The sequence below is a fragment of the Talpa occidentalis genome, unplaced genomic scaffold, assembly GCF_014898055.3.
Source record: "Talpa occidentalis isolate TD23 unplaced genomic scaffold, MPIMG_talOcc4v2.1, whole genome shotgun sequence".
Lineage (NCBI taxonomy): Eukaryota > Metazoa > Chordata > Mammalia > Eulipotyphla > Talpidae > Talpa > Talpa occidentalis.
The window spans coordinates 142,908,861-142,928,528 of NW_026555331.1; the positions used below are offsets into that span (position 1 = coordinate 142,908,861).

Consider the following 19,668-nt stretch of genomic DNA (forward strand, 5'->3'; position numbering starts at 1 on the left):
ACCTCAAGGGCAGAGGGCTGGGGGCGGCAGTCCCTGGGAGAGAAGGAGGTGGCCAGAGGCAGAAGCCTCGAGACCCTGCTGTCACTCCAGAAGTTTCTACAACCACAGCCACCAACTCTCAGGGAAGGGAAGGAATACTAGGGCCTCCCGGATTTGTGCCCAAAATAGGAAGGGCGCAGCCGTAGTGAAGAGTGGGCCAGAGGAGAGGATGTTCTTCAGGTAAGGTCCAGCCATGTGTGGCGGGTCAGAGCCAGGTGCTAGACCCACAGCTGACTTCCGCTGCACACACACATTCCAGACAGAGACACCAGCTGACAAGTGCATTCTTTTTTTTAAAAAAAAAAATGAAAACTGAGCATCTATATACAAAATACTGTCAATCTTTCCTTGGCCAACAAAGAGGCCATCACAGTGCTTCTCCTGCTTCCTGAGTCTCCCTGGGGAGTCAGCCCTGGGGAGCTGCACCCCGTACCCCACAGGCCCCCCACTCTGGTCACAGCAGCTGGACAGTCTTTCCCTGAAGATTCCCTGCAGTGGCAGGGGCCGAGGTTGAACATCCTGTGTTCCTGTCCACCCCCTTCTCCCCTCCCCACACCAAATAACACTGTTTCTGTGGGTGCCCCTCGGGGCAAGTCCCATCATCCCGTGGGTGTCCCTCGGGGCAGTTCCCATCAGAGCTTGTGGGCCAGTAGGGTGGTCAGCTTGATCTTGCCGTCCATGGAGGCAGTGAGGCAGGTCCCGCAGTCCATGGCTGTGCTCCAGTCCACAGTGACCACAGGGGCTCGGTGACCGCCCAGGCTCAAGCAGCTTTCCAGAACCTTCTCGTCCCGGCCCAGCTGCAAGAGGACAGGAGAGGGAAAGTGACGTCAGCAGACACTGTTCACAAATATGTCCCCTTCATCCACCATCAGTGGCCAAACCACCCGGAGGCACCACCCTGACCCAGGTGTGAAGAGCCAGCAGCCATATGCAGAGAGCAGGGTGTGTGCCAGACCAACACACTTCCCCTTAATGCTCTGCAGTAGGGTGACTGCCAAAGAATGGAGGGAGGATGGGGCAAGGCCCTGACAATGACAAGTGGATGTGCAGGGAGGGGGGCAGGCGTGTCCAGTTCCCCTCACCGCACCCCCCCACCTGCTCAGAGCTCACTTACACTCAGCCCCCACCTGGCCTGCAGCCAGGAGGCCCTGGGCCCTGTCCCCCAAGTCAAGGACATCTCCACCACCCTGCTGAGTGGGGACGAGGAGGAAGGCACGGGTCCTGCCTGGCTCAGACCAACACAGAGAAGCCTCGCTGCTCACCACCGCAGGTACCTTGTAGATGACGCCTCCTGTGGCAGAACACGTCAGCATATAATTTCCCTCTGAGTCAAAAGCGAAGAGTCGGCCCCGGGGGACTTGAACCTGCTTGTAGCCGCTGTAACCGGACAGCACGAAGGGGCCCGAGGCGTCCGCAGGGAGGCCAGACTCGGACACCTTGAGGCCACTCTTGTGGATGTTCCACTGGATGAACTGCAACCATGAGCACAAGCACACAGCTCTCTCAGCGGGGCTGCCGCTGCCTGCCAGGGCCAGGCCTGGGAGGAACACCGGCACGGAAGCCAGAGCTTGAGGGGCTGGGCCTCAGCCGCCAGGGAAGGTAGGGGGTGCTCCCAGCCCACCCGTTCCCAACACAACTTAAGCACTTCCTAAGGGGACAAAATCTAGAAGCACCACCTCACGTCAAAGTCTGAACTTTCCCTCTGGCCTGACCCCAGGAGAGGAAAAGGGCAAGCGGCCACCTCTGCCTGGATTTCGGGTCTCTCGAGCAGGGGGAGGTTTCAAGTGGCTGGTACCGCTGTTATTAGTATTGAGGTTAGAGCCCAGCTAGATTTTCCTGATTGAGGAACAAAGCAGAAGGACCAATTCCAAATACACTCCAGAGTCTCAGCGGTGCAGGGTGGGCACGAACAGTGGGGTTACGGCCTCCACCTGATGGACCGTGTAGACTCCTCGAGCCTGCCCCGTGGGTGCCTTGCCTTGGTGGGGACCCGAATTGAGAATCCCACCCAAAGAATCAGTCACACTTTAATTTAAAAAGCCCCCAGTTTTCAATGAAGAATTCGCTGTGCAGTTACTCCTGTCATGGATAATACGGGCAGAGGGTAGAATCTGCAGGGCACCGGAGGACAGACAGGAAGCGCCAGTCTCTCTCCCAAGTCTGCCTGCCTTCCCACCCGCAGTGCTTTCTCCAAGAGAATCTACAAGGGGCATTTGTTTTCACTTTTTCTCAGCTCCCCTTTGCTATTCTGGACCACTCAGGCCTGTGTGCCCTGCCTCTGGGAGGTGTCCCAGCCCCCCCGCCAACTCCCTACTCCTATGCTGTGACCACTGATGACCCAGCTCACTACAGCACAACCCACCCCCAAACCCAGACCCCACTGCTCCATCTGCAGGAAGAGGAGTCACTTCTGCTACAAGGGGAAGGGGGGGAGGAGTGGGGGATACTCCGCTTCCTAAGAAGAGCCAACTCCCACCGACCGCACTAAAAGCTCACCAGGATCCTATGAGACTGGTTGCCATTTTTATCCCCACTTTACAGATGACAAAACTGAGGCCCAGCTCAGCACCGGCAAAAGGCAGTCAGGATTTAAACCGGCCCACCATGCTCTTCCGCTGCTCTCTAGAATTTCCCGTGCCTTAGCCAGAGGGAGGGAAGAGCCTGCTCCCACCTACCTTCCCGTCCTCGCCGATGCTGTACACGGTGTTCTCATCGTAGCTGAACTCCACCGAGTACACCTCCCCGCTGTGTGCCTTCCAGCTCATGGCGCACTCGTGCTGCTGCATATCTGAGGCAATGACAAAAGACACCACTAAGACTCCTGCCTGCGGGGAGACAGCAGCCCTTGGACACAGGGGGGCTCCAGGATCCGACAGGTGTCAGCACTGACCCTGTGGAAGAGGGGCCACAGTGGTCTTTCGGTTTGCTGTCTGTCCTCCGTGGCATCCTATCTTCTGTTTGCGATATCTTAAAAAGAACCTTCTGTCACTGGGTCAAAGTGAGGTTCAGGAATCCCTGGGTAAAGACTGACCTCATCTGAGGAGCCACCAGTCTAGGACACTCAAGCCCTTCCTGGAAGGCCTCTGCGCTTCCTAGGGACCCTGGAGACCGAAGCCCACCCAGAGCCTCTAACACTGAGTCTCCAGGGACAGGCTTGGCACCAGGATATTTAAGCAGCACCTGGACAAACCCCATGCACTGTTCTGGTGCTTTTGTGGGCAGAATGAGCGAGTGCACCAAGAGCACGGGTCTGCCTTCTCTTCGTGTCCTGACTCCACACAGGCCGGCAGGACTCGGACAGATCTGCTCAGGCACAGATGCCAAGCTCCAGCCCTCCCGCACCCGGACACTGAGCGCACGTGAGGTGATCATGGAGGGCCTTTTGAAAACAGCAAATTCTGACCAAGGTTAAGCTCTATTACCCGCATCCAGAATCGGATTTGGCAGCAGCCTTCAGTCCAGCTGCCACAATCCTGCTCTCTTCCTTAGGACATTTGAGGAAGACCCAGGACCGAGCACCTTGCTTACCAAACAGCCGGATGACGCCATCAGCCGCCCCAGTGACCAGCAGGTTCCCATTGTGATTGAAGGCCGTGCAGTTGATAGCAATGGGCTCTGGATCCAGGGAGAACTGGAGCTGAAACAAATCAACATGCAAAAAATAAATTTAAAAATGTAAGCAAAGAAGAAGCCACAATTCCAGACAAGTTCTCTCTGGGAAGGAGGAGCGGAAAGAGATCAAGCTGAGGAAGGGCATATCCTCTGTCTTTAAGCTGTGATGGAGCTAAGTGCTCCTTCTGGGGTTTTTCTTCTCAATACACATCTATGGGTGTCCAGCGGAGGGTGGGGAAAGGAGGTCTCGGGTAGCCCCAGGAAACGCAGAGAAGCGGGCAAACTGGAAACGCATTCTGGAGTGGAACTGACACTGTCTGCTCATGGATTGACCGTGCAGCTGAGGAAGGTGCCTGGGTCCAGGAAAGCGCCCAGTTTCTAAGTGGACACATCTGCCAAGATGAGGGAAAGGAGGAGAGGAGGGGCGTGGTAGCAAGGCAAGGCACTCAAGAATTTGGGTGTGGCCCACACAGGCTGAAGACAGCAGTGGGACAGCCAACCAAGAGTGAACCCTAAGGAAAACTAGGAACTCTGGGTGGCTATGACGTGCATTAACTGTAATAAATGTACACACCTTTGGGTGGGGGGGGGGTGGGCTGTACATAGGTGGGAGTGGGAGGTATTTCTCTGTAGTGTCCTCTCAATTATATTGTGAACCTAAAACTGCTAAATAAAGTCTTTCAATATAAAAAAAAAATATTTTTTAATAAACCATTAGAAACTTCTAGCAGGCTCTGTCTGACTTCTAAGTTTGTGGTACAATTCTGTTACTTTCTTTAACTGTTTGTTACTGCAGTGATGTTGGTTTACAACACTGCATGATTCAGGGGACAGGCCCCACTCCCCTAGTGAGGGGTGGATGTTATCAGCGACATCTCTGAATGACCTGGGTTGCCGGCAATCTGCCCAGCTGGAATAGAACTCTTCTCAAAGCTGAACCTTTGAAATTCCCTTGCAAATCAAAATCTGAGGAAGATCCAAAAAGAGAGGGAAGAGGCTCATCAGAAATAGAGGGGCAGGGCCCCCCGGTGGCGCAGTAGTTGAGCGATGGGCTGCGAAGCTGCCCGCAGCCTCTGCAGCGCCAGTTCGATCCCCAGCAGCCGGCGAGGTTCCCACATGGGACGCAGACCTCTCCTGCCACGCCCGCTGCTCCCCTCAGCAGTGTATTTCATCAGTCTGCCTGTTCTGTTCCCCGCTCTGGTGAATCCTCTCACCCTCCCGCGCTTCTGACTGTACCCAGTGCTTGCATAAATAAATAAATCTTAAAAAAAAAAAAGAAAGAAAGAGCGGGCTATGTTCCTTCGGAGAGTGTGAACCCCAGGAGACCCCCGGGGAGGGCTGGTACCTGCTGCTTCATGGACTTCGTGTCCCACAGCAGCAGCTTCCCGGGAACCTGGTTGGTGCCCTTGCTGCCGATGTCTGGTGCTGAGAAGTCCCCCTGGGAGGCGAGGCTCGGAGCCGCAGCCGAACAGACAAAAGAGGCCCCATTGGGGCTGCACGCGAGGGACAGGATTCTGCAATGCACAGGGGCCGGCTCAGGGAGGAAGGCTGGGGAGCAGGCTCAGGCTGGGTCCTGCTGCAGCAGACCTGGCCAAGCTACTCAGGAAGGCCCAGCCCCTGCACAGTGTGGGGCGGGGCGAACAGCTCACCTGGGCATGTCATCATTGATGTTGATTTCACAGAGATTCTTCTTGGCTTCCGTGTCGTAAAGGCGCACTGTCCCCACGCCACTGCCCAGCAAGAGCTGAAAAGAGAAGGGGTGAGAGGCAAGAAGATCAGCACGTGGTGGGTCAGGGCCGGTCTAGGAGGACCACTGAAAGAGCCAGACCCTCTCCTGTGAGGGGCAGATCTGGGCAGTCTGCAGGGAGAAGGCCCCCCTCCACTTATCCAGGTAGTTAAGGTAAAATCTGTCTAAAACAAGCCTCATTTAAAAAGACATCAGAGCTGATGCTAAAACAGAAGCAAAAACCACAAAAGGGATCTGGAACAGGAGAGGCGTCACCTCAGATACACAGAGAAATGTTCTGACTGATTGACACCCTGGCTCTTCTCTCCCGGCTTTCAGTTTTAAATCCCAGCTGGTCCAACCCTTCTCACTACTGCCCACCCCAGCACAGGAGGGTCTCAGCAGGAGAGGGGAGCAGCTGCGATGGTGGGTTGTTAGAAACATGGACAGATGACAGGAGCTGACAGGGAGCCAGAAGTTGGATGGTTTCATCCTGGGCAGACGGGGAGGCGGGTCAGCCTTGGTTGTTTGACAGGAGGGGGCCACTGTAATCCCATTTCAATTCTTGTTCATTCGGTGAGTTCCCTGTCTCCCCCAAACAGGTGCCTGCTGGACAATGCTAGGACACGTGGTCCTTAAATTCTCAATGAGAGGAGGGAGGGGTCTGGCTTGGCTGCTCGAGAGCCCTGCAGACGTCTCAGACCCAGAGCCGGCAACAGGGCGGGACGTCACTCACCAGCCTGTCGCGCTTGGAGGCCCACTCCAAAGACAACAGCGGTGACTTGGAAATGGAGGATGCTTTGGTCTGCATCATGGGGTTGAAGGACCACACCTTTATGACCCCATCCACGTCCAAGCTGGCGACCCTCCTCCCGGAGCAGTCCACTCTGAGAGAGAAGGAGGGCAGGCATCAGCACGCGCTTTAGTCCATCATCCTCTTCAGCTCTCCACTGTTTTTATACGGGGGTCGTTACTGCCTTTCTGTCTTTCCAACTGTTTTTAAAAATCATCCCAAAATACCTCAACTTAAAAGAACAATGGAAGCTATTTCTAGAGATCTCACTTACTCATTTGTCCAAGAACTACTGAGAAAGCAGCCAACCTGCGCTGAGCCCTGTGGGAAGCACTGGGGCCAGAACAGGGGGTGAGCTGTGCACTGCCACACGCGACCCCAAGTCTGCGGCTCTCCATCTCCTGCACTGTGGCTCCAGGGCCCATTGGGTCTGGCTAGCAAGACCCCTGAAAATTACACTCTGTAAAGACTTGTTCATAAAAGATCATACTTTCACCTCATAAAAGTAGAAACTTACACATGGTAAATAATCACGTTAAAAATAAAAAAACAACAACATAAAGCAAATCAAAATTGAGGAATAAAAAGTAACGTGTTCCTAAAATTCAGACACCCATGGGAGAAAGGGTGGGGAGGCCAACCAGGCCAAATGCTGCTCCAGCTCTGAGCAGGACCCCTGCTGTCCTGACTCTTCCAGGGAGATCAGGGTCCCTCGGAGACCAGCCCACCATCCACACCTCTGCCCTCCCGTCTCTGCCCTCCCGTCCCTGTCCTGGCCACACCTTCCGATTCAGCCTGAAAATCCAGGTCCCCTGGGAGACCACCCTGTCCCAGGCCAGAACCCACCTGCAGTGCATGATGGAGGAGTGGTGCTCCCCGTACTCCTCCTGCCCCAGCACGATGAAGGGCTGCTCAGGGCGGACCCCTGCGCCCTCAGGGCCTGACACAGGAGCCCGAGTCAGCATGTCCGGTACCTCCACGTGGGGTTCGGGGCAGGACTCTGCTTCTGGGCCACTGGCCTCGGGCTTCTTCTCTGTGCCCTGGGTCAAACAAAGCAGAGGCAGTCGGCTACAGGGGTGCACCCGGGCCAGGCCCCCCACATCCAAGGACCTGATGTGGAGGTCAAGGATGCAGGACGGAGCACTCTGGGGAGGTTTTTAGGGTCACAGAGTCCAGAAGAAGCTCTGAGACGCAACAGCAGCACCAGCTCACCCCAGGACAGATAGCTCCCTGCTCCACTGACACTCCTGTCAGAGGCCCTGCAGAGGGAGCCGTGGGCCACAGGCACCCCTGCCGGTCTAGCTGATGAGTCTCAGGACACACCTGGCATGCCAGGTCAGTGATAGCAAAAATCACCTACTGTGTGTCAGGCACTGTGTGATCATGACCAATTCTCTCATTTATTCCTCCCTCAAACCCTCCAGGACCCTATAATTAAGCCCATTTTACAGCTTTGGAAACCAAGACTGAAAGCAGAAGTTAGATAACTTGCCCAAAGTCAAGAGCTGGCAAAGGGCAGTACTTGCAGACTTGGAGTAAAGCCACGTCAGGCAAAGGGAAGCCTGGCCGCTCCCCAGGACCCTCCTGGGAAGGATACAGAGAGACTGAGGCAACTGGCCAGACATGAGAGGCCCAAGACAGCAGTGGGGCCAGGGTGTCCCACCACCCAGGGTTCCAAAGCTGCCCCATCTCTGCCTCCCTGGTGCAGCATCAGTCACCACAATTACTTACTATACCTGCTCACCTACACATGACCCTGGCCGGAGGGCCCCACGCGGGGGCTCTGACCACCACCCCCATAGTGCCTGATCTCTAGGTGCTCCCCAAGGCGCAGGAGGAGCAGTTCTACAGGAAAGGCGTAACAGAAGAACACACACCACAGGCTCAGGTAGGTGTCTATGGGGGTCTGAGCTCCAGGGGTGCCTTTCATCCTCCAGGCAGGAACAGAGGGAGAGAGGATGGAGCCTTTAGGGTCTGCTGCCATCAAACTGGAACCACTTCAGGGCTGGTAACTGGCAGGAATGCTTGTAATATAGGCAAGAGGCCCATCTAGTGATAAATGGTCAAGAAGGTAAACGAGGCGGCAAATCCCTTGCCCTTTTGCCTTGAACCCAGAGGCAGCAGCAAAGGCAGCTAGACAGTGGTGAAGAGCAGACTCTGCCCCTACTCATGTGGCACATGGTCCCTGGGCAGCAACACCAGCAGAAGGGCCGCAGGGGGTGCGGAAGAAGAGGGGGCCCGTCATCAAGCAAGCCTGGTGATTCTAGGCCAAACCAAGGGAACTGGGTTTTTCTCCTACTGGGCCCAAGAGCCCCGAGAGGCTGTTTCGGTTAACCCGAGGTCAGGATGTCGCATACAAGGGTCCACATCATTTAATCACAGAACTCACTGCTGGAAACATTTCCACAGTCTAGCATTCATGGCCCCTACTTAGGCACATGCTGTTGGGAAGGGGGCCCGCCGGAGAGGCAGGCAAAATATGAACAAAACCGCCAAAGTATAAGCGATCGACAGTTAGGCAAAGCCACACTCTACACAGCAGCAGACGGAGGGAGGCAAGAGCGAGCCCTGCCCACCCACCACTTCCCACGGCCTCCATGGTGGCCTCGCCCAAGCCTCACCTGCAAAGTCATAGAAAGAAGCTCCTTCCTTTCCTTGCCATGATCCTGCAGGCGCCGCTGCCGGTGCTGTGACCAGCTGGACTCCCCGGCAGCCAGCCCGCTGAATGGGCTCTTCCCTTCCCTGGGCCCGCACGCAGGATCCTTTCCCCTGGCCACCTGGGGACAAGAGGACAGGCTGTGCAAGGTCTCTTCCCGCCAGAGCTCGGGCCCTGACGCCTGGCCAGGAGGGGAGAAGGGTTCTCCTGCTCTCTCCCCAATAGTTCTTGGGGAGGTACCTCCAGGCCTTGCTGAGCAAACAGTTAAATGTTACCAGCCAGAGGGCAAAGGCAAAAGTGAAACATAAAATAAGCCATCTAGACTTCCTTCCATCCTCCGATTCCCTGATTTTAGGGGCCCTTTGCCACACCCCTCAGCAAGCCCTGTCACTGTCCTAACTGTCAGCCTGCCCTAATTGTCTGCAGACAGACAGACAGGTATCTTCTTGACCTAATCAGAGCCATTAACTTTAGCTAAGGGGAGAAGACCAGTACTTACTAAGTGATGAGAGGCAGGTCAGGCCTTATGCCAGGTTTTACGAACATTTTGTTGCTTGTAAATGTTATATTAGTGTGCTCGCGATATGAAAAAGGTATCTATCCACTATATAATCACCTCTCTGTTCAAGATAGCCAGGAAGTTGTATAGTACATCATCAGGCAGGGGCTAGACAGTGTTTCAAAAGAAAAGTTGAAAAGGCACTGCAATGAATTTAATCACAGAATTCACCTGCTGGGAACAGGTGCCCTAGACTAAGGGCACTATAGACCTAAGTGTGATCTATAAGACACTGTGTCAAGAGAGCATCTCCTTAAATTATACCTAAGTTATTGACTAAAGCAGGGTGAACCACAGCAAAAAACAATGTATGAAAAGTTGATGAGTACAGTTGTCCAGAAAAATCTTTAATAAATGAAGGTAAATTTGTGTCTAGTCACAAATATGTATTATTAAATGTTTAGTGACATCACTGGTAACTAAAACTTCTTTAACAGCAAAGTTCATAAAAACTTTAACTAATAGATTCTTATAATTCAATTATATTTGATTATATTTGTCTACAGTCCAGGAGAGATATTTCAACCTGTGTCTCAGCAACCTTCTCCCTTCTCATTCTGGCGCAGAAATAAATCAACACCAGTTAATTTTCAGTGGTGTGAACAGAGCTTGCCATATGGTCATGCAAATGGGGCAGATAATGAGTTCTAATAATTAGGTTTCATCGGAAGCAAACTACCACCACCCAGAAGACAGGCCCTCGTAACACACAAGTTACAGAATGAATGACACAGAAGTGCATGCCTTTTCCCATCCTCCTAAGATCCATGGAAACAGCCCCCAGGGCAGCTGTTCGTACCACGATGTCTCAGTAGCTATGAGGTAATTAGACACTAATAAGCATTACAAACACACAACTTTTGTGGATGCTTTGCTTCCCTTACATTACAGTCAATTAAAGGCTATCTCTATAATAAGGTAATCCCCACTTGCAGCCCCATGGCTTACCAAGTGGGTGTGGAAGGAGTGGAATTACAGCTGCAGGGGAGGATGGAGGACAAGCTGCAGGTGGGCGAGCGTGCTGCTGAGATGCCCTCCCTGGCTGTTGTAAGCAATCCTAGAAGAGCTTGGGAATTGTGGTTTTACAGTTGTTTCCATTTTGCTTTCTGAATTTTAACCCCAAATTCATATCCACCTATAAGCTGTGAACATTACTGACAACCGTGACAGCCACTTCCAAGTGGGTAAAATGTGAAGTGAAACTGACAATGCCATATGTGAATAGCTAATGTGCGAGAGCCTAATCATTTTATGTATTGCTAATTTAATGACACAGCTTTTTTATTTCTTTGTTTGCTTACACTCACCCTACTGGTGAGGGAGTAGTAAGAAGAAGACTACATGCTGACTATATGCTGTCAGTAAATAATAAATTTTAAAAATCAATGTCACTCTCTACTGAGTTAAAAGCAGTAGATCATTAAAATCATAGGGCATGATCATACAACTAACTGCATTCAATATTGGTAAAAGAGCAGCTCAAACCATACACTTATATTTGGGCATCAATTGCAGTAGAGGAATTAAAAAATTAGACTGTCCCCTTACAGGATGGTGAGGAGTCTAGAAGTCATTCCATACAGGTAAACAGTCTTGGGAGAGAGAGGAATGAACAGGGTGGCTGGCATGGAAAAGACAGGGGTATGCTCTCAAGAAGCCTTATTCTCGATAACTCCAGAGAGCAAAGTTGAGAGCAGTTAATACGAACTACACAGAGGTTTCTATTACCTGCTTTCTAACAGTCAAACACAACAAGGAGTGAGCTCCACCATAGGAGGCAATCAATCCAAAGAATGTAGCCTCTACTCGATAAACAAGTGGGTCACGTGACCTATAAGCTTCCTTCCAATAGTAACATTCTTTGATTTTCTTGAACCTCAAATCCACTAGTTACTTTTATTTTTATTTTTTTTTATAGAGGCATGTTTTTATTTATTTATTTGTTTGTTTGTTTGTTTGTTTTGTTTATACATGCACTGGGTACAGTCAGAAGCGCAGGAGGGTGAGAGAATTCACCAGAGCCAGAGCGGGGAGCAGAGCAGGCAGAAGGACAGAAGTACACTGCTGAGGGGAGCAGCGGGCAGCAGGAGAGGTCTGCGCGCCATGTGGGACCCTCCTCTGGTGGCCGGGGAGCAGCCGGGGATCGAACCAGCGCCGCAGAGGCTGCGGGCAGCTTCGCAACCCAGCGCTCAACCGCTGCACCACCGGGGAGGCCCCACTAGTTACTTTTAGAATTAAAATATCAATGCTGAGACTAACTGATCTATCATCAGTAACAGACTGATGGGCAGCCCAGTCCTGGGGCTTTTTCAGATTATAGACCTTTGCAGTCAGGAACCAGAAAGAGGGCCGCCTTTGCTCTGTCAACACACCACATGGAGTTTAAAGATATTTTAGAGGCAAGGTAAGGAATGTCTGCTGCAAATGACACATTTCTAACTTCAGCTCTTAAATGTGAACTATGTTAGAAATTTCCAATCCCACTTCAACTTCACCATACAACACTGAGCTCCTGAACACATAAAGAGCAAGGGCACAGGCCTAACTCCCAAGAGCCTCCCTCTAAGATCCATGCAAATGAAATTTCATAACTTCCTGCACATTTCAAGGGCCTTCACATGCCACACATCATCTACTATTGCACTGAGCAAACTGTAAGGTGAACAAGACCTGTGCCACAAATAGTAAAACTAACTCTGGCCACAGAACTGGATTTATAATTTTAAGGTTTGAATTTCAGAAACAGTCTAAAAGTAAGAGTAACCATGATTGATTTTTGACTGCCTCGACTGGACCATCACGGATTATAAGATTATAGTCATTTGGCACTCAGGTCTCAGAAACCACAAGGGTCCTCAAGTAGGCTGGTACCTTCACAATTACTGCTAAATTACTACAGTTACTACTAAAATGTACTCACTATGAGTTTATGATATTCCAGGCATACACTGGGGGCGCTTACATCACCTCAGCTAACCCTCCCACAAGAGCATAAGTACTGTCATTATTATGCCACGCTCCTTAGGTCAAGTGTAAGCAATCAGAGCAAGGGTGATAAACGAGGGCTCAAAGCTGACAACTCAGTTGCCTGTTTCTTCTCCGGTGTCATGCTCAGCGTCTGCACTTCAACAATAGTAATCCAAAGTCCTGGGCTAGAAAGCCCGACTCCCCGATGGCAGCTAGGGGCTGACCCTGCCTCCCTGATGTGGTGAGCTGTGCCGCGTGACTCTCGACTATTCTCAAGCTCAGAGCAGAAAAAGGCAGAGACCATGAAGACTTACTCTATCTGTACAAACAAAACTATATTAAAAGAGAAAGGGTCTCTCTGCAAGCAATACAGCATAACTGCGGGTCTGTTAAACTTGTTCTCTGATAACAATAAATTCTAAAAGCAACAAATTCAGACCATCTCTACTAAAAACTATTCAGTGGGACCTGTGGCTGTTTTGGAAATAACCAGGCATAATAAAAGTTCTCTTGTAAGCTTCTATACAAGTGAAAAATTGCAAAATCCTTTGCAGCATCAGTAAATATCAACTTGTAAAAGAAATACATCAATTCAGAAGTAACTCTAATTTACTCTTTACATGCTACTTTACATTGGCCAAAATTCAAAATTCCAGAATCACTTCAATTTACCCTTGAATCATAAGACCAAATCACAGTGGTCAGTCCTCCTGCATTCATAGAAAATTGATGAGAAAAGGGGAGAACCTTCCAAGCACCCTTCCTCTCACTGCCCTCCACTCCTGCACCTGCAGAGCCAAGCTTCTGAGAGCTGGCACAGGGGAGCACCCTGGGGCTGATCAATACCTCCCCGCTGGCTCAGTGTGCCTGCAACACCTGCAATACTAGAGTGAGGGGAGAGGGAGCAGGCAGAGAGTCGGAATGCTGTGAGTGGATTTTCCTTCTCGGTGCCTCCTCTATACCCTCCCAACAGTCTCATCCTGCAGAATCATACTCGTCTGTGAGGGGAAAGGCGGAGAGGAAGAAACGGAATGCCTCGGCACACCAGAGAAATCAGCCAAAGGGGAACACACAGTCTGCACTTGCAGATCTCAACACAGGTTAGATGTCACAGGCCTCTTGGCAAAGTTAGAGAGGCGGGATTTGAGCTTACCTGGCTGCTGAAGGAGTCTTTCTTGGCCGAGCTCTGAATCTGAGGGGGCCCCTGAGCAGGTGACAACCTTGAAGGGCTCTTCTTACTCTGTGGCAGCAGCGAGGACAGGAAGCCCCCACGAGGTGACTGAGAGAGGGAGGTGTTCCTCTGGTTGCACACCATGGCTCTGGTCAGAGGGACACACCACAAGGTCACAAGGTGGAAGGGACGCGGAAGAATCCGGAACACAGACCTCCTGAGCTATAACCGATGCCAGGGACCCAGCTGTAGCGGGGTTCACAGGCCTGGGCATTAAGGTAGTATCACCTTAATGTATCAGTATCAGTACCATTTCTCCTACCAAAGGGAGCCAGCACACTAGCTGGCACAGAGGTGGGTTCGAAGGCTGTGGTCACACTCAGAGCTGTGCTGGGCACTGGCCACTAGCAACCCATGGTGATGAGCGCTGAAATGGGATCAGTCCAAATCCAGATGTGTGGATGAGGAAAATACACACGGGAATTCAAGCATTAGCATGAAAAAGTATAACTGTCCCGTTAATACTTTGTTTCTATTCCTTACATGTTGAGAGGACATTTGGGATATATCAGGCCAAATAAAATATATCATTAAGTTTTTTCTTTCCTTTTACTTTTTTCTAATATAGTTATTAAAAATCTTTAAATTACAATCATGGTTGTGCCTTTTGCCTGAACAAAAACCCCAGTGGATGTCACAAGCTCAGATGCCAGAACAGCTTCCGCAGACACAGCCTCTGGCTGCGTGCAGGTGTGGAATCTCACCACTGGGTCTGCATCCTGACAACCTGATCATCCACCACAACTTGTCGCTGGCTCTGTTCCTTCAACTGCTACTGTTCCCATTAGCACCTGGGTTTTCTGCTTGAACTGGCTATTTTGAAGGTCACTCAAATAACTCCCCATTCTGCTTGCTTCCACAAACCCTCACGCTGGAGTGTGTTTCTGTGGCTGAACACATCCAACCTGCAGCGGCCAATCCTTTCATCCAGGAGGTGCGCCCTTCAAAGTTCAAAAACCACCCACGGCTGCACAACAGCAGCTGTTGGTTTATTCAGGTTGTGCACATCTTGGACATGCAGGCCCTGGCAGAGTGGTGCAGCTCTCCCTCCCTCTGGGCAGGCTCGAAGGCCGGGCACTGGGGGGGAACTTCTAGAGGATGTTCCAGGCCAGGGGCCCGTACTCACAGAGCTCAGAAGCAAGGGCAGCGAGTGCCAGGATCTGGCAATTCTGCATCACCAGGTGCAGAGGGCACAGCGAGATGCCCCTAGATGGGAGCTCAGGGGACAGAGGAGAGCAGGGAGCTTGGTCGTCCCGGCCACACAATGCAGGGCACACTCACAGTTCCGAGTCCCCAAAACGGTCCATGTTGGAGACATACGGAGGCAATTTGTGTTGGACCAAGGCCTCTTCCTCTTCTGGCTGTTGCTCCTCTTTCTTTAGTCGGTGGATTTCGGCTTGCAATGCAAAAAGCTACATAAGAGGGTGGGGCCGAGTTAGACTGTGATCTCACCTTATCTTCCTTCCACTGGGGAAGATTGGACACACGCAAAGCCCTTCTCTGGCTCAAAAGACCCCTGGCCCTCCACCTCAGCATGCTCTTCTCACTCTGCCCAGAGAGAGTTAGATCAGATGGGAATAATGGGCAAGTGGTCGCCGTGACTTGAACTTAATGTGTGAAACCAAAAACCATCAGAAATACAAAAGCCATTTTTTTTTTTTTTTAAATCATTTGACTTGCTTCCTTTTTATCATTTGACTGACTTCTTCCCGAATTCACGGAGAAAGAGTCCCACCCCATCCTGCTTTACAAGGGCTTGGGAACTCCTGGAAAAAAACTGAAGTTCAGAATTTTAACCTTTTGCCTGAACAAAACCCAAGAATCTGAAACTCCCAAGCCAAAAGAGCTTTTACTCTTCCTTGTGCTGAACATGTAATCTACAGATCTCTTCATTTCTAGGGCAGAGAAATGCTCCTCAGGCAAAAAGCAAAGGGAAACATGGTTCCCTGGCTATCATTTACTGAACGAGAGAAACACTGAACTGAGCAGAATTAAACCCGCAACACAGACGACGAGACGTGTGGAAAAGGCCTGGGGCAGCGACACGGCGCATGGATAGTCTTTCTCCTCTTACAAGTTCATCACTGCTCGATGTCGCTCGCCGTGCACAGCTTGACATTCAAACTGTGCCTCTGGTTTCCAGAGATCATGCAGCCCCCAAGTCCTTCCCGACACCGGCTTTCTGGTGACTCACTTTCATCTGAGATCACTGCTTTCCTATATTAATCAGCCCCCTGCTGCCACTACCTAATTTCATACACAAAAAGCAGAAGTCCTTCCCAAGGAGGAGCAAGTGTGTTCAGAACCAACCTTCTGGCGCAGAACCTCATTTTCTTCTTGGACCTGGTTGGTCCGCTGGCACTCCGCGTCGAAGTTCAGGATCACGGGAACTGGTACACCAAGTTAAAGAATAAGCCTGCTTGCGAAACCATTAAAGCCCTTCTCAAACTCTTGACACACTAGCACAGCCCTTGAATGTGAGTCACAGGGAGTGGAGGACAGGCTGGGTGCTGTGGGCTCTTTAAGTGAGAGCTACATTCAGCAAACTCAGCACAGAGGCCAGTGGCTCCGTAAATGCACTGCCAACTGCTCTACCAGCTGCACAGACACGCCGGCCATGCCGCTTTGCCCTCTGCAGATGGAAAGGTTTAGACTGCAGAGAGGTTTCTGCAGACTGCATGATGGAGAAGCAATCCACCTTCAAGGTTAGAGTATCAGTCTTCCCCAATCACCTCAAACAGCTTTTGTCAGGAGGAACACAAAGCAGGGAGGGCCTGGGCACTGAGGAAAGAACTGGAGCTCCAATGTGCTGGTCCTAGTTTGAGGGGCACTGTCAGGCACTGAACAGATCTTAAGCGACATTTCTCAGCTCCCTAGAGGGCCCACATGTCCTAAGCACCTCTGGGCTGAACCCCTGGCTAGTTTCCTTTGAGAGCACTCAGGATGAAGAGCGAAAGGAAAGGGCACCCTTCTTGCCTCCACTAGAAGCTGCTCCTCCCGGAGGCCAAAAGGGCCGGTGGGTGGGGCTCTAGCAGGCCCACATTATCAATGCCTCACCAGGCAGCCCCCTTCCAACAGAACTCCCTTCTCCCTGAGAATGCAGGTCTGGAGAGCATGAGCAGCGGAGGATGGCCCAGCCTGGGATGGTAGGCTTTCTGTGAGAAAATAGTAGATTTACATTCTTTCTCTCTCAAATATCCACCTGTGTGTTCTTAAAGCTGCTGTTTCCTGGCAAATTGAGAAAAACTGACATCACTGCCAGAGAAAGCCACCCAAACATTGTCACACGCAGAAGGTTCCAGCCTGGGATGTGTCCTCATTTACCACCTCTACCCAACAAAGGCAAGTGCTATCCAGGAAACAGAGCCTGCAGAGACGGTGCTTCCCAAGGCTGGCAGGCTGCACTAAGCAGCAGCTGCCTTTCAACCCCTGTATTTGCTGAGAGAAGCCCTTCACCCTATTTGAGGGCTCCTCTCAAAAATGGCACTAGCACCCCACCTCTACTATAGTCTCTGCCCAGGCATTCAGCTATTACTTCAGCATTGAGCATCAGAGCCGAGATTTATGATTCCCTGGCCCAGTGACAAAAATAACCAGAATCTTTCCAGCCCCTTCACATGATACATGACAACAGTCCCAGGGGATTTTGTAGACGAAATGGCTGCATCCCCATCAGGGCAGCCACCACTGATCACACTGGTGGCTTCAGATTGGGCCTACAGCTCCAGGCAGCAAAAAGGATATGCATACACTGAAATAGGACGCTCAGGAAGTTGTGCAGGGACACAATGAAGGTGTCAGCCCACTGTCGAGAAAAGTAGGTAGCAAAGGTGGGGTTGGTGTCTGGGGATGGCAAGAAGGGCAAGGCAAACCAATCCTTCCATTCAGCCTGGTTCTGGAGCTCCGTGGCCTGCTTTGCAAAGAACTCCTGAGCCTTGTCGTTTCTGTTTGTCTGCCAAGCAAGGAGGAAAAGACAGAAGTCTAGAGGGAAGATTCTTGTCACTGCACTGTAGAGGCTTTGAATGGCTACAAACTCCATAAAACAAAGGAAACCACTCTTTCTCAAGTTTCCTTACAACTTCAAAGCTACTTTAAATTGAAGTCCTGATGAGAAATGCCCTCCTAAAAATTAATTCCCAGTTGATTTTCAAATCATCTAAGTGCTTTATACTCCCAGTTTAGCTATCAAATTTATTACTCAAACCTTAATCAGCGTCTTATGTTCTCTGAAACACTACCCAGGCTTATGTTCTTAAAACGAGAGGAAATAGGAATGAGGAAGACAAGTCAGATGATCTAGAGATGAAAGGAAAAAAATGTAGGAAAAGAGTCAACACGAACTTGCACTGTGACTGTTACACCCTTTTCCAGAGTAACACAGGGTCCTCCTTAGGGGTTAAAAAGAAATCTATTTCTAGAGCAAAGAACTCTCTCCACTGAGAAAGCAGACCCTGGGCCAACAAGCACCTGGATTGTGTAGACGAGATAAAAGCGGAACAAGCTGGTTTTCAGTTTGTTGATGTGGTCTATATATATCCTCCAAGCGGCTGAAGAGCCGCCGCTCTAAGTAGCTCCAATAATCCCGAAGGGCAGCCAAGTCATACACCTGCATTAACTGCTGCAGCTGGTCCACAATCTTGTCCACCTGGTGAGAGAAAGCTGGGATGGAGAAGGGGAAAGACAGAAGGGAATTCTCCCCTCATTGCAGAGTTAACACCGCTTTGACCTCTTATTGTGCCTTCTGGATATTCTTTTTTTTTTTTTTAAGTTAGCAATCTACAAACTTCCTAAACACACTGGCATGACAGCTTGTAAGTTAGTTTCTGGCGTTAGCCCTGTGATTTGGCCCTCTAGTAAGCACGGAGATTTCAGGCATGAAAGCACTCAGGCCCAGAAGCAGATGAGTAGAGGTTGGATTTGCCTCTGACTTATTCTACCAACGTGGCAATGTCACGTCAACTCTTTGGTGTCAGCTGCCTAATATTTTAAAAAATAATAAAAAGAGGGCCTCCCTGGTGACGCAAAGGTTAAGCACCGCACTATGAAGAAATCCGCAGCCTCTGCAGCACGAGTTCAATCCCAGGCTGGCCAGGGAGCTACCCACATGGCACAGCAGACTTCTCCTGTCTCACCTGCTACTCCCCTCAGCAGTGTATTTCAGTCAGTCTGGCTGTTCTGCTCCCCACTGTTTCTGGTGAATCCTCTCACCTCCCCCCATCTCTGTCCTGCCCCCCAGCTCTTGTATGCATAAATAAATCTTTAAAATAATAATAATAATAAAAGAGTCAGACAATTTCCACTGTCCTCCCACTGGTGGACCCCCACCAGTCCAGGATTCTGAGACTTTGCATGAGAGACACTGACTCCTTCAAGTCACCAGAGTGCCACCAAAGCCCTGGGAGCAGCTCAGGGTGTCAAAGAAGTCACCTCCCAATGACAGAGCACACAGTCTCAAAAAGGTTTTGGTACTAGTAACAATCCAGTATCCCCCTTTAAAAAAAAAAATTATTTATTTATTTATACAAGCACCGGGTACAGTCAGAAGCGCGGGAGGGTGAGAGAATTCACCAGAGCCAGAGCAGGCAGAAGGACCGAAGCACACTGCTGAGGGGAGCAGCGGGCGGCAGGAGAGGTCTGCGCGCCACGTGGGACCCTCCCCTGGCAGCCGGGTATCAAACCCGCACTGCAGAGGCTGCGGGCAGCTTCGCAGCCCAGCGCTCAACCGCTGCTCCACCGGGGAGGTCCCCAATATTCCCTTTTTTATACACCAGGACACTGAGGTTTGGAGAGCTGAAATGATTCGCTTTTGCCTCTACGAAGCCACTATAGCAAGACAAGAACTCAGGCCTCCTGACTCCCCTCCAGGGCGCTGGCTGCTAGTTCCCTGCCTTCGTCCATTCGAGCGTGGATACCAACTGAAGTCAGCAAACACACCTGCAAGTTCCAAGAACTTCTCAAGGAAGATCACGTCTAAGTAGGGCTGTTTAATGAATTAAAACAGGCAGTAAGTGCTTGTCCAATTAAGAAAAAACAATCATCGAAAACAAACACTGTAGAGAAAAAACGAGACGACCACACACAGAAT

The 19,668-nt window shown here is 50.9% G+C and overlaps 1 protein-coding gene across 1 annotated transcript; it reads right to left on the reverse strand.

The window, feature by feature from the left end:
• Window positions 1-311: 311 nt before the first annotated feature.
• On the reverse strand, window positions 312-17,362 carry LOC119247303 (WD repeat-containing protein 91). The gene is made up of 13 exons (XM_037513649.2): window positions 17,328-17,362; window positions 15,894-15,976; window positions 14,904-14,995; window positions 13,506-13,671; window positions 8,792-8,947; window positions 7,017-7,210; window positions 6,114-6,264; window positions 5,301-5,395; window positions 4,997-5,165; window positions 3,568-3,676; window positions 2,715-2,827; window positions 1,314-1,511; window positions 312-836 (listed from the first exon to the last, which is right to left on the reverse strand). Exons 1-13 carry the CDS (start codon window positions 17,329-17,331, stop codon window positions 672-674), a joined length of 1,695 nt encoding a protein of 564 aa, XP_037369546.1. The 5' UTR covers window positions 17,332-17,362; the 3' UTR covers window positions 312-671.
• Window positions 17,363-19,668: the final 2,306 nt, after the last annotated feature.

Excerpts from the sequence above, each read along its gene's own strand:
- LOC119247303 (XM_037513649.2), bottom strand. Across the intron at positions 5,396-6,113 it reads CCTCCAAGCGCGACAGGCTG|CTCTTGCTGGGCAGTGGCGT; the intron begins GTGAGTGACGTC and ends TTCTCTTTTCAG. Across the intron at positions 3,677-4,996 it reads CGAAGTCCATGAAGCAGCAG|CTCCAGTTCTCCCTGGATCC; the intron begins GTACCAGCCCTC and ends GATTTGTTTCAG.